General features: G+C 39.8%; 1 protein-coding gene across 1 annotated transcript; it reads right to left on the bottom strand.

Moving 5' to 3' along the window:
• Positions 1 to 531: 531 nt before the first annotated feature.
• On the bottom strand, positions 532 to 2,305 carry LOC101326535 (uncharacterized). Its single transcript, XM_073806935.1, is given in 3 exon segments — positions 532 to 671; positions 739 to 1,317; positions 1,480 to 2,305. Coding segments are annotated over 3 exon segments (1,545 nt in total).
• Positions 2,306 to 15,453: the final 13,148 nt, after the last annotated feature.

Genomic DNA, 15,453 nt, shown 5'->3' with positions numbered 1-15,453 from the left:
ACAACTGCATCTTACAATCTATAATTATCTCAATAAAAAATTCAATTAAAACAAAAAATACATAGGTATTAAGTATGGGACAACTTACACATTTCATATTCATATTAAAATTATGAAATAAAAACTTTGAGTTATTAAGCAAATATATATATACTTCCTACTATAATGTTGCATTCCAGTAAGCAAACCTATCATGTAATGTTTCTCTATATAGCATACTTATACATATTCTGCAAAAGAAAAGGACTCCTTTTTAAACTTTTCTTTGACACTAACATCTTCAAAATATTAATAAAGTTATCAAATATTAATTATTTGCTACTCAATGAAATGTCACTTCTAGGCAAAAGATTTCTCATATATATTGGGTCCCCCACCTCAGCCCCAGGTTGCTTCTGCTATGCAGTGAGTCCAAAAAGAGGGTGAAGGTTTCAGGATGTTGACAGGGGTTTCTTCTTAGTGCTGTTTCTCTGCTGTTTAGTGAAGTCGAGATGCTGGTGGAAGGTTCCATTACACCTGTAGTGTTTCTCCCTAGTGTGTTCTCTGATAGAAGGTTCTCCCACATTGGTTACATTCATAGGGTTTCTCCCCTGTGTGGGTGCTCTGATGTACTGTGAGGGATGACTTATGGCAGAAAGTTTTCCCACACTCATTACATTTATAAGGTGTCTCTCCTGTGTGTTTTCTGATGCTCCCTCAGTTTCGACTTCACAGAAAAGGATTTTCCACATTTGTGACATCCATAGGGTTTCTCTCCTGTGTGACTCCTCTGATGATTAATGACGTTTGGCTTCTGGGAGAAAGTTTTCCCACATTCCTTACATTCATAGGGTTTCTCCCCGGTATGTATTCTCTTATGTACTGTGACAGCTGACCAATCACTGAAGGTTTTCTGACATTCATTACACTCATAGGGTTTCTCCCCTGTATGTGTTCACTGATGTACATGGAGATTTGACTTCTCACAGAAATTTTTTCCACATTCATTACATTCATAGGGTTTCTCCCCTGTGTGTGTTCTCTGATGTACTGTGAGGCCTGACCTATACCCAAAGGTTTTCCCACATTTGGTGCATTCATAGGGTTTCTCCCCTCTGTGTATCCTCTGATGTAGGATGAGAGATGATTTATGGCTGAAGGTTTTCCCACATTCACTACACTCGTAGAGTTTTTCTCTTATATCTGTTTTCTGATATGTAGGAAGCTTTGGCTTCTTGCAAAATGCAGTAGCACACTGATTAATTTTATAGACTTTTTTCCCTATATGTGTTTCTTGATGCTGAATGAAATTTGGCTTCTTGCAGAATACTTCCCAATCTTCATAACAGTTAAAGGTTTTCTCTCCTTTATAAATTCACTGAAGGAGTGACTTCTTGCTGAAATGATTCTCACTTTCAACACACTCATATTATCTCTTCCCCATGATAACTCCATGGTGCTTATTTAAAATTGACTTCTCATGAAGAGACCACCTCCCACAGTCATTCAATTCATAGTGATTCTCCCTTGTATGAGTTCCCTGATGAACACTGAATGTTGGTCTATCAGAAAAGGCTTTGACATGTTCATTACATCCATAGGGCTTCTCCCATGAGCTTTCTCTCTTATAGGTAATGAAAGTTTCCCTCTCATTGAAGGCTTTCCTACATTCAGTATATTCAAAAGGAATCTTCAGAGTTTGAGTATCCTGATGCTGAAATAAGTCCTCATTTTGACTGATGGCTTTTCCAGTTCTATCATATTCTAAAGATTTCTCTCTAGAATGAGAATTCTTGTGCTTTGTACAGAGGAGTAATTTCCCATGTGTATTAAACTCATCAAGCTGCCTTACAAAGGAGTGTCTATTACTAATGATTAATTCTGAAAGAGAATCCAAATTCATTCCATATGAGTCATATTTACCAGGTATTTTTCTTGATAAAATGAAGTTTGTATCCAGAGAAAATGTTTTTCCTAATACACTATTTCTCTCTTTAGTCGGTGTTTTGTTGTTGACAAAACCAACTTTCCACCAACGCTGGTCTTCCTTTTCCTGGCTCTTCTCCATCAGGTCAACTATGCAGAAGTCTGGGTGGCTCTGACTTTGGGACTCTTCCTCTAACATCCATGGCTCTTCTCCTTGCTGTAATTTGAAAATCGCCTCTGGTTTGATAACACAGTACCCCACTGAGATGAGGTGGCTATAGTTCTCCAGCATCACGTCCCTGTACAGGGTCCTCTGAGCAGGGTCTAGGTGCTGCCACTCCTCCTGAGTGAAGCCCATGCTCACACCCTCAAATGACACTGGCCCCTGAGATCTGTTCATTTGCTGTGGATCGAGGAAACATGTAGAGAACTACAAAGTTTGGGCTCTCCTGAAACTTGGCTCAAACCTCAGGTTCTCACAGTCTGACGGGTGGCTTGTGGAGCACAAGGATCACATAGTGCAATCAGCTATGCACATCTAGGGTCTGCTCTTTCTTGGCCTTGATCCTCCTCTGTTCTGTAGCCCTGGCGGGAGGCCTCTACTCAGATGAGCCATCTTCCTGGTGGGATTCCTCTTTATCTCACAAGATCGGCTTTGTTCCTAGGAACCAGGACCTGAACTTCACAGCGATGTCCTTTGGCTCAGTGCAGGGACGGGCACAATGCCAGATTTAGGCACAACTGTTTTTTAGGGAGGAAGCAGATGTGGATGTGCCTCCTAGCGCCGCCTCCCGCCGGCTCTGTGGTCTCGAGGCACTCGCTAGCCACTCTAATCACTTTCCGGACCTGATACAGTGGGAGGGCAAGGACTCCCTGCCGTCCTCACAGAGTGTGCCATGGCCTCAGGGCAGTGGCTGCCAACACTACAGCGGCCTCTCTGGGGACTCGCAGACGCCGTAAGCGCACAAGGACCAGACTCGAACAAGCCATGGCAGCAGCTGCTGCTGGCCGCGATAGGGGCCTGAACCCCGCCCTCCCTCCAGCTCAGCCGCCCTTCACACCGGCCAAGCCCCAACCCACTCCAGTGCCCGCCGCAACCCCTATATATTTTAAAAGTGATGCCTCAAACAAAACTCAAGACACTTTCATGTAAAGGGATAAGCAAAAAGTACTATATAAAACCTATCCAAAAAACATAATACAGGACAAATGACTAAGGAAATAAGCACTTTTATGGATAAATCCATGACATAATGATAAAAAAGTTCTCTGTCCAAAAGTACTCTGACCTTTTGATTATTCTAAGGCACTGGCAAAAGTTTGTCCAGACACGCTTTTGGCTTTCTCTTCAGAGAACACTTTCCTTAGGGTGAATCCTCATGTTAGCATCTTTTTCAGCCTGCAACAGACTGAGAATGTCTCAAATCATGAAGTCATGGTGTCTTTTTGATTAACAGTTCTTCCTCGATATAACTCATTCCTCTTGCATTTTTTTATAAGCAATAAGAAGAAACTAGGCCACACTTTCAACCCTTTGTGTGGAAATCACAGGCTAAATATCCAACTTCATCATTTACAAGCTCTGCTTTTCACATAACTGCAGGACACAATTCAGCTAAGTCTCTACCATTTTCTTCCAATTTCCAATAACATGCTCATTTCATTTTCATCTGAATCCCCACTGGCAGAGCCTTTCATGTCATATTTCTACAAAGTCTGTTCATGAGGACTTAGGTTTTCTCTAAAACAATAAATGTTTTCTCTACCATGCTCTTCACTTCTTTCTGAGCCCTCAGGAACAGTTAACATCCATATTTCTACTAGCAGTCTCTTTAAGGTTATCTGGGCTTGTTCTGTCGGGCTCCTCAAAATTCTTTCCTCCTCTGCTCACTGGCTAATTCCAAAGGCACTTTCACATTTTAAGGTTTCACATTCCAGACACCAAAATAGCAAATTTCTATTGCTGCTATAAAAAATTTCCACAAATTTAGTAACTTAAAATAATACATATGTATTACCTTACAATTTGGGAGGGGTCAAAAGTCTGAAGTGTGTTTCAATGAGCTAAAACCAAGGTGTCAGCAGAGCTGCATTCCTTGTAGAGGTTCTAGGGGAGAATCCATTTCCTTGCTTTCTCCAGCTTCTAGAGGCCATCAACCTTCCTTGGCTTGTAGCCCCCTTCCATCCTCAAAGCCAATAGTCAGCTAATTCTTTCTCATAATGCATCACACTGACATTTTTAAGAATCCTGCTGATTATACTGGGACCACCCAGATAATCCATGATAAAGCCCTTATTTTAAAGTGAGATGCCTAGAATCCTTAATTCCGTCTACAATCTTAATTGCCCCTCATCATGCAACAAAACAAACTAACAGGATTCTAAGGATTAGGCAGTGGACCTCTTTGGAAGTGGAAGTGCCAGTATTCTGCCTACCAAAGACAGGATGTAAGAATTTTTAAAATTAAGGGCAATTTTGTTTTTGGAAAAAAAGCAGTAAAGTGAAGATACACACACAAACACAATCAAAAATGAAGAATGGACAAATCTCTGGATGTGGTACCAATTTTAAATGTACAAAAGACTATTTTTTTTAAGCCTACAAGTTTCAAATGAACATTACAACCAGCCTTCTGAAACCAGATCATTCTCCTCTAATGCAAAGTTCAAGAAAAACCAAAGAGAGGAACAGGTTTTCAACTCATTTTATGACACTATTAAACTGTTAATACTATTATCTGACAAGAACATTATGAGAAAGGACCACAGCAGACAAATTTCAAATAATATATTAATTTAAATTTTAAGTAAATTGTAATTAAATTTAAATAAATTGCAGACAAAATTTGAGGCCATCAATGCATAACAAACAATAGTAACAATCACAACCAATTTGAGCTTTTTCCCTGGAAGTCAAGTAATTTTCAAGGAGTCCAAGGATGGTTTTACACTGAGAACTATCAGTATAATCTGCTACATTAACAAATTAAAGGAAGAACAACATATCATCATCTCAACAGAAGCAGAAAATGTAATGCAGAGAGTAAATTGAATTTTCTTAACTACTATTCTTTTTTTTTTTGCGGTATGCGGGCCTCTCACTATTGTGGTCTCTCCCATTGCAGAGCACAGGTTCCGGACGCACAGGCTCAGCGGCCATGGATCACGGGCCCAGCTGCTTCACGGCATGTGGGATCTTCCCAGACCAGGGCACGAACCCGTGTCCCCTGCATCAGCAGGCGGACTCTCAACCACTGCGCCACCAGGGAAACCCTCTTAACTACTATTATTAACCAATAAAAGTTATCTTCCAAAACTTACAGTAAATTTCATACTCAAATGTAAAATATCAGAAACTTTCAAGGCCAGTTAAAAACCATGAATGCAAGATCTTACTACTTCTATTCAGCAATGTACAGAAAATTTTAGCCAGAAAAACAAAACAAGAAAAAGAGTAAAATACATAAAGATTTTTGAAGTATGGCTAACATTGTTGGTTGCTGACCCAATAGCTCTTCCTCTGCCTTCTATGCTGCTAGAGTTTGCTTCCCTCTAGAGAGGCAATAAGCACCATACATGTATTTTTCCAGCATCTCTTGAGGTTAGAGAACATTTGCTGAGAGATTCCCTGGAAGGATCACTGCCTTCATTGCTGTCCTTTCAATTACTATTCAAACAACATTTCTCAGGCTTCGTGTTCTTCCAACTTTCTGGAGCAATTAGCATTGTTAAACACTCTTTTGGCCACTATGATATTGATCTAACTTATTATGCATCTCTTACCTCATTACCACTCTCCCCATTCTGGCTCATTTTTTCCCTCTCTCTATCATAAAAAGAGTTTTCCAAAAGGTTCCCAAATCCAACCTTTGGATGTCTTTCCTTCACCAGTGTCTCAGCTGTATGCACCAGAACCCTCATCCCCTATCACCTTTGTTGACATAACTTTCACATTCGTATCTCCTGCTCTAACCTCACTACGAATGACACACTTGCCTACTTGCCTTTCCATATCATAAGTGTTCTGCTGGTAACCTAGATTCAGCCAAGTTCATAATCTTACACTGAAGATCTGCTTCCTGACATTGTTTTTCTATGAATAAGTTACTGTAATTCTTTGCTTTGTATAAATAGCCATTACTACTATACCATAATTTTTATAGCTACACAAGCTCAAATCTTAGCTTTGTCCTAATATTCTCTTCCCTAGATTCCACTGCCAAACTGATCACCAAGTCTTAATGGAACCATGAGATGGTTCTACCAAGGCAGAATGGTGTCTTCCTGTTTAAATTTCCATGGACATTTCATAATTTAAACCTTCAATATTACTTACTGGGGTAGCTAGTGTCCAAAGATGGTCCCAAATGAACCACATCATCTGATATTCCTTACTATATAGTCCCCTCCCACATTGAAACTAAGCTCGCTGGCTTTGGGACACATATTAAGCAACAGAATATGGCAGGGGTGCCAATTCCAGGACTAGTTTTTAAGAGGACAGGCAGATTTCACTTCCTTTCTCTTGGAATTCTCACTTTTGGGAACACTGAATCACCATGTAATAAGTCCTGCTTTCCTGAAGGCCAATCCACACCTGAAGAAACCATGGGGAGAGGCCACATGAAGAGGGAGAGAGTACTAGCTATGGCAGCGTTCTTGTCAAGATTATATATGACTTCAGCCCCAACCGACTTCTGACTTCCATCATATGACATAGCAGAAAATCCACCCAGTCAAGCCAGAAAATCATGAGGCGAAAATAAGTGGGGTTGCTCTCTTAAGCTATTAGGGGTAGCTTATTTCACAGTAGTAGATAATCCAAACACCAACCTAAATCTGTGTGAAAATAACATTAGTATACCTCAATGGTGTAAAGAACTGAAGCTGAGATTTGACCAGGGTGAGACTCAGCTTACTTATAACTGATTTACAGCATTTATTCTCTAAACATGCTATACTCTCCTATCTCTAAGTCTATGATCATGTGAGCCTCTGAGAGGAAGGTCTCCAAGCATGGACAGCCCTGTATGCCTATTAAAAACTTACCAATCCTTCAAGATCAGGTTTTGTGATTCTCTTTTCCTATGAGCTCCCCTAAAGTTTTCAAAGGAATGTGGTTTTGTCCATCTCTTTTTTTTTTTTTTTTTTTTTTTGCGGTACGCGGGCCTCTCACTGCCGTGGCCTCTCTCGCTGTGGAGCACAGGCTCCGGACGCGCAGGCTCAGCGGCCATGGCTCACGGGCCCAGCCGCTCCGCGGCATGTGGGATCCTCCCGGACCAGGGCACGAACCCGTGTCCCCTGCATCGGCAGGCGGACTCCCAACCACTGCGCCACCAGGGAGGCCCTGTCCATCTCTTTTGAATCACCAAATTACTTTGCCTCTCATTTATGTGGTTTATTTAATTTTCTTTTGTCTTTTGCTTTTTGAGAATAGGTCTTTCTTGTCTACTGAATTAAAATGTACTTCTTCATCTGTGCCTCTCAACAATGCACTATAGAAATAATAGAATATTTGTTGAATGAGAGTTATAAATCCTCAATGTGCAGCTAATTTTTCAGGGCAAAATATGCTGTGGAACTAGCAAAGACAAAGTAATTGGGAAAGAGTTCTGTTTGGACAATGCTAAGATCGGGGTGACTGAAACGCAGGGAGTGTCAGATAAATTTTCAAGACTATTTTTGACATCATATTTTAAAAATTAGCCAATCATATTTAACAAATTTCCCTGGAAATACTTCTCTAATATTATTTTCCATCACCCTACTAAACCATCATAATACTCTGATTCCTAATATTCTAACATTTTGGTGTCCTTGCTCTCCAAACCCAGATAAGGCATGACAATCCTTTGTCTTTCTACCAGTCTCAATTTGTGTTTCAGAGAATACAGCTACAAAGCAAAAAATAAGGTATTTAATTTTTCTGTGTTTATTAATCATAAATATTAAAAACTAGAGTAAAAAATAGCATAAAAACTCATGCTTAATTACAAATAGGAATAGATGCTCATTTCTTAACACACAGGGAAAACAAAAAACCCAAAGATCTGAAGTACAGTATGAAATGCACCAAAAAGAATACCAAGGTAAAATAGTCTCAAATTTAAAATAGTAGCTGATAATAATTATTAGTGAGGGAAACTGCATTAGCATCTATAACACAGCTGTTGACACCTCACAACACATAACAAGCTGTATTGTTGCACAGCAGTCAGAATGAGTGGGAGCTTAATAAGTGCTATCCTTGGCAATAAATTAACATCATACTTTGAATATGCACAAAAATTGACCAACCCAAGCAAAAATATTTCTGCTTTCCTCCATGGAATTTTCCCTGGCAGTAAAATAAATGAAATCATCATTTAACTCTTCTCACCTGGCACCAGGGGTCAGCTCTAGGTAAAATGCTGCTATAAGAAAGCCTCTGGCTTGTTGCTACTTAGAGCAACATTGGCATCACCCCTGAGCTTGTTAGAAATGCAGAATCTCAGGGCTACCCAGAACTCCTGAGTCTAAACCTGCAGTTGAACAAGGTCCCCCAGGAAATTGGCTTGCACATTAAAGTTTGAAAAGCCCTTCTCCAGTTCATCTCACTTCTTGGTTTTCTCCTTTGATCCACTTCCCTACAGGGCATTCTTCCCTGGATAAATCATTCTTTGTACCAGGCAAGTAGGCAAGTAGCTATTTTACAGGCAGAATAATATGTTCATAACCTGCCCTTGCTGTTACTTTCTTCTTCTAACATTGTACCCGTCAATGCCTTCCCTGAGTCATCAAGCAGGCTGGCCTGATTCAGGGCAAACCAAAAGATTTTCATCTCTCTGTGATGTTTCATCCCCTTTTCACTAGAGCACAGAGAAAAGAGAGGCAATGTTGGCTGCTCTTACTCTTCCTTGCCAACTTCCCTCTTCCCTGCTGCCTTCAGAGATAGGGGCAATTAACACCCAGGGTGAGTTCAAAGAAAGCCCACTAGTATTTTCATCCATTTGCAAAATTATCACAGAACCTTCCCACTTTTAACCAAGACATGGTAGTAGCTTTAAACAAGCACTCTTCTATCCAGAGGTCTGAACTATTACAGATGTAGAAACTGTTGAATTTCTAGAGCAAAAGACAGTCTAATACCTATGTAAGCAGAACACATATCACAAATTGTGCTTGACAACTTCAAGTTCATGTAAAATAAGACAGAGCTTAACTAGCAGTTATTTATTTTAATACCTCTATAAGACTTATTTTTTCCTAAAAAGAAAATTAATATGCTTCTGATATGGAAGAGTGACCTTTTAAGAAACCAGTCCTCTCACAAAGAACAGTCATCATCCCTGGGCAAAATGCAAAAAAAAAAACCCAAACAACACCCCCCCCCCCCAAAAAAAAACCTAATGGAAAGATCTAGAGGGATCTGGAGACTAATAAGCAGGCATATCTGGTTAGGAGAGTTGAAATTTGGAGCAACTGAATAGAGTTCCTTGTTTTGTTGCAGCTTTACCCTGAGGTCAGCCACAGTTGAAGTGATGGTTAAAATTATGATTAAAAAAACTAATCATCTTTTAACCCAGAGGAATCAGAGAAAGGAGGCTGAGAGTAACCACAACTACTAGAGAGTGATAAAGGAACCCCAGAGTGGAGAGAGGCAGAGAAGGAAATCACTGGCTGACCCTGAATCAGGCTTGCACAGGGATGACTAAAAGCAATGAAGACCTGAGGCTTAAATAACTGAACTCAGAGCTGAACCACTGCCCACCACAGGTAGTGATGGTCAGCAATTTTCATCTATCTGAATTAACTGTCTGAACGAAACAAAACTATAGACATTTGTTGAAGCAATATAACAATCCAAATAATCCACAACACAACATTTATAATATCCAGTATATAACCCCCAAAGTAGCTGACACACCAAGAGCCAGGAAAATGTAACTTGTTCTCAAAGGAAAAGACAATTGATAAATGCTAATGTTACGGAACCAGGTTTGCTTTGCCTGATGCACAGCAAGCCAAACACTGAGGCGCCAAGGTTTGCAGCAAAGGAAGGGTTTATTCACAAGGCAGCCAAGAGAGGAGACAGAAGAGCAAGTCTCAGATCCACCTCCCTGAAGACAAAGGGCTTGGGGTATTTATGGGGTAAAGAATAAAAAAGTACAGCAATCTGAGGCCTGAGGAATGGTGATTACAAAAAGGTGCAGTAATTGTTCTGCACGAGTGTAGCTAAGCTACAGACCTCTGTAGGTTCAAAAATAGAAGCACTTAGCATGATATGAGGGTGGACTTTTGGCCTTCTGATGTCAAAAAGTCACCAAGCAGACACTCACACATGCCCAGCTGGAAAGTCAGTGGTCCTATCCAGTCTTAACTGGCTTGGTTTGAACTAGACACAGCTGACTCCAAGTTCCTATAAAACAATTCAGGCAAACATCTTATTGTTTAGGCTACATGCCACTTGGAGGACATGCAGGTCTTTTGTAGAGGACCTTGATTAGTTAAGGCAGGTTAAATGGATTTGACTAATAATTACCCACAGTTCACTAACCCTGAGATGACCCAGATGCTGGACCCATTAGACAAGGATTTTAGAGTCACCATTTTAACTATGATCAGTGAGGTTAAAAAAAAAAAAAAAAAAAAAACACTTTTGTTGAATGGAAAAATAGAAACAGCACATAAGTAGGAAAAATGAAAAAAAAAAAAGAACCAAAGGGAAACTTTAAAAGTATAAAATCTCAAATTAAAAATTCACTGGAGAATATAATAGCAGAATACAAGATGACGAAGGAAGAGGTGACAATCTTAAAAACAGATCGATAGAAAATATTACATTTGGAGAAGAGAGAGAAAAAGACTGGAAAAAAAGTAAAAAGAGCCTCAGAGATCTATGGGACACTTGCAAAAGGTCTTATATACAGCTGTTTATCCCAGAAGAGCAAATGGGGCAGAAGAAGTATTTGGACACATAATGACAGAAAACTTCCCGATCTGGTGAAAGATACACATTTATAGATTCAAAAAACTTAGCAAACTTCAAATTGACTTAATTCCAAGAACACATACCTGGACATATCAAGTCAAATAAAGGAATGCTAAGAGAATTTGTCCTGACAAGACAATGCTGAAAAAAAAAAAAGTTTTTCAGACTGAAGAGAAATTATATCAGAGGGAAATTCAGATCTTCAGGAATGAATAAAAAGCATCCAAAATGGCAATCAATGTTTAAACAAATGATTACAAAAGCATGGGTAATTATAAAAGACTTTTTCTCTCACAATTTATTTAAAATATATATGACTTTAGAAAAAACTGAGGAGTTAATAATGTATTCAAAGAGCTAGAACTAAGCAGTCAATAAAAAAATTAGAATTCTATAAAATATTCATAGTAATGTAGGAAATGAAAACAAAGGATGAGAAAATATAGATAACAAATTGAAAATAAATGTTAGTAGACTAATATTTGCAATTAAAAGAAAGAGATTATCAGAGTAGATATAAAAGATCTAACTGTATGCAAAGAAAATGTTTAGGTAAACACACAGAAAAAAATATATGATGCAAACAGGAAGTACAAAACGCTGACCTGTATTTAATGCTTTTACATAAATAAACTTTAAGGCAAACAGTATGATCAGAGATAAAGAGGTACATTGCATGACTATAAAATAAATGTATATATGCCTAAAAATCCTAAAATATGTGAAACAGCAATTCTGAGAGTACATAGCAGTGGTTCTCAGCAGAGGATTTTGACTATTTGTGGGGATATCGTTATGACAATAATGATTACAAGGTGCTATTAGCATTTAGTGGCCAGAGGCTCAAGATGTTGGACATTCTGCAGGTCGTGGGATGCTTCACACATGAAGAAAAGTTTCTTATCCAACATGGCTTCCCAATTTCTTACCAGACATGTGGTAAAAACATTTTTTGAAGTTATCTAAGCCCAGAAATTAACCAATAAGCACAAAGAATTTTCATACAGTTTTAATTTACCTTGAATTCTCCAACAATGCAACTCCCATGAAAGTCAAGGGATGACTATGCTTTCATTTGGTTTTTATTTTTATTTTCTGGAACTTACCGAGAGTTCTACGTGATTTCATGAACAAACGTCATGAACAGCAATGTCTCTTACAGGATTTGAATCACCAACAAAACACATCTGCATTGGTTTGCATATGGAGCTGCCAGATTCATAATGGTTCTATTATAGGAGCTAGTGTCTATTTTAGCTGTCTTGACATATAATCATGCCCAAATATTAACACATAGAAGTAAATATCATTTTATTACAAACTACTTGCATTTCTTCATATATTATATGTAGAGAATTGTGTTAGATTTTTCAGATTACAAGTATAGATGAATTTCACTTCAGGACAGTGAAAGCAGCATGACAAATTAGGTTGTTGGATCTGATAGAGTAGATATCCACTGATCTAAAGGGAAGGCAAGTGCACAAATGATTATTAAAATATGAAACTCTTTTAAAATGAAGGAATGTACAGAGCAAAGAAGTTGTATTAGTTTCCTAGTGCTACTGTAAAAAAACTACCATAAACTTAGTGGCTTAACGTATGAGAAATTGATTCCCTTGTAGTTCTGGAGACCAGAAGTTTGAAATGCGTTTCACTGGCCTAAAATCAAAGTGTTGGCAAGGCTGCACTACCTCTAGAAGCTCTAGGGAATAATTCACCTCCTTGCTTTTTCCATCTTCTAGTGGCTGCCTGTATTCCTTGGCTTGCAACCCCTTCCTCCATCTTTAAGGCATGTCACTCCAATCTCTGTGTCTGCTGTCACTATGTAGCCTTCTCCCTCTGCCTCAAGGACACTTATGATTACATTCGGGGCCACTTGGATAATCCGGAATAACTTAATCACATCAGCAAAGTCACATCTGACATATAAAGTAAAATTCATAGATTCCAAGGATCAGGACCTGGATATCCTTGGAGGGCATTATTCAACCTCCCACAGAGGGAGGGGTATGTGAGAAGGCACACCCATGTCAACCTGGGTAGTTAAGGCCTCACAAAAGAGGAAGTGTTAGTACAAGGCCTGGACAGCATGTGGCTTGTTAAAAATTAATAATAACAAGAACAAAGTACAAGAGGGATTAGACGGGGTTTGGAATAGAAGGGTTTTTCCAGAGTGAAGAAAGCTAAGGGAAACGTAAAGGGGCGGGGCGGGGGGGGGGCATGAGAAAGAACGTCATGTTTGAGGGAAGGGCAGTGAGCTCAATATCAGTGCAGCTTAAGACAAAATGGACAGTGGAATGGCTCACATACAACTCTCTATGGGATACAAAACAAAATTTAGATTTTTTTTCTCCTGTAGACAATGGTGAGTTATTGAGGAATTCTAAGCAGGGCAATAATACAATCATATTAGAAAGAGCCCTTGGATGGAGGTCACTAGGCAGGGGGCAGCTAAGCATACAGGACAGGAGTATACTAGAGATAATGAGGACCTGAATAATATCCTCTAAGAATGTCTTTTTTCTATTTTCAAATAATCATCTTATTTACAACCCTGTGTCTTTTAATGACAGCCCATAAATTGTGGAGTTTTCTTTTTTTTTTTAACTCATTATCTCAGAATTTTAATATGCTGTGGGTCATACCAGGTCACACCATCTTTGAAGACAGTCAAAGAGCAGTAACAGGTCAATTCTCAGAAACCTTTGGGAAAATAAAAATAAATTTCAATCTCAGAAAGATCCACACAGGTGAACCTTTGCCCTACTTGATGGGAAATCACCTATGAGAAACTTTAATTCCAGTCCTAAAAGCCCAAAATGGAGGGTATTTTTTATATTATTCAATTTTTAAGTGTTGTATTATCTTACTTCTCAGGAATTTTTTTTAAAAGAAAGAAAGAAAAGAAAATCTATATTACAGCATTCCCATTAACAACATCCAAGAAGTAAAATACGTCTGCATTTGAACAATCCTCCAGGGAGCTTCTTTTCCTATTCCCTTTGTGAGAAAATTAGGTTAAAAGTCAGAAAACTTGTTCTTGGCAGACAAATTTTTCATTCATTCAACATGATGTTAAAAAGGACACTTCTGAGTCTAAAGTACAATTAAACTTCCTGAGGCCCTTTTTTCATCCATAAACTTGGAATAGTAGAAATATTTTACATTCTCCTCAACTGGCCTAAAATTTTACCACTGGGCAGTAGTGGATCATGACTTAACATTCTCAATTGCTTTCCACTATCACTGGAATGTAATTTACTATAAGTTAACAATACAGACTTCCTCACAAAACTCCTTCCTTTCTCCCTGCTTCCCTCCCTCCCTTCCTTCCTTCACTTTGTGGCCCTTCCCTCTAATTTATTTTTAATCTCACAAATTAAATTAAATTAAGTATCAGTTACAGGGGAGGCAGTTTGGAATTAAATGTATTCACTATTTCTTTCAATCATGTAAAATCTATCATTGTTGGGGAGAGATCAAGATGGCAGAGTAGGAAGACACTGAGCTTACCTCCCTCCAGGAATACATCTACACGTGGAGCAATTCTCACTGAAAACTCACTGGAGACTTGAAGAAATGTTCTTATTCTTATACAAACAAGGCCGTAAGAAAGATACACAAAGAATCAAGTAGGAAGGGAAGAGAGGTGATGAGGTCAGGACCTGTAGCCCTGGGAGAGGACACAGAAGAAGAGGGGGATTACAGGGACAGAGCTATTCCCTGGTCATAAGTGGTTAGAGCCACATATTGGGCACTCCAGCCCTGGAGTCTGACACCAGGAAGATGAGTCCCCTTAGCTGGTTAGAAAACCACTGAAACTAAAAGGAGGGCTGTAGTAAACCTAGACTCTGCTGGTGAAGAGCATACACACACTTGCTAGCTCTCGAAACATGGTGGAAAAAGCAGATTGAAACTGCCCGGGACTCTGGTCAGTTTCCCCTGACTGCTCCAGCACATGCCCCAGACTGAACTGAGTGCCCACACTCCGGCCCCACTAGCTTTGTGCCACAGCTCCACACTAGGATGAGCTGCAGTTGAAGGAAGCTGGAGGGAGAACTCAGTTGTAAGGGATGGAACCAGCTCAGACCTGGAATGGCATGTGAGAAAGGCAGTGGAAGCCACTACCGGCACTTTACAGAGGCAGTGCATCAGAGGCAGTCCAGGACCCTGACTGGGGCTGGGGCCATCACAGCCTACACCCAGACCCACACCAAGCACCCTCTCCAGCCCCTCTTGCTCCAGCACTGGGTGAGAGTGCCAATGCTGGGAGGGAGAGGTAAAAAAGCCAGATCGGACCCAACACTCAGGGCTTTTGCTCCAGCATCTTGGGACCCAACTCTGACCCCAAAAGGTTGGTGTTGCCACTGAACAGAGGAGAAGCCCTGGCTCACTCCTGGCCTTATCCCCGCCATCACCAGCCCCACCTCCTACCAAGGTGAAAGCTGTCAGCACACCCTGGGGAAAGAAACAACACGTTCTTCACATTGGATCCAGCTCTCACACCAAAGTCACTGGGCACACACAGATTGTTTAGGGACACTCCCATACAAGGACACCCCTTCAAGACTGTA

Source organism: Tursiops truncatus, chromosome 6 (genome assembly GCF_011762595.2).
Source record: "Tursiops truncatus isolate mTurTru1 chromosome 6, mTurTru1.mat.Y, whole genome shotgun sequence".
Classification (NCBI taxonomy): domain Eukaryota; kingdom Metazoa; phylum Chordata; class Mammalia; order Artiodactyla; family Delphinidae; genus Tursiops; species Tursiops truncatus.
The sequence above is the reverse complement of the archived record's forward strand: the minus strand, read 5'-3'. Positions and strand labels throughout refer to the sequence as shown.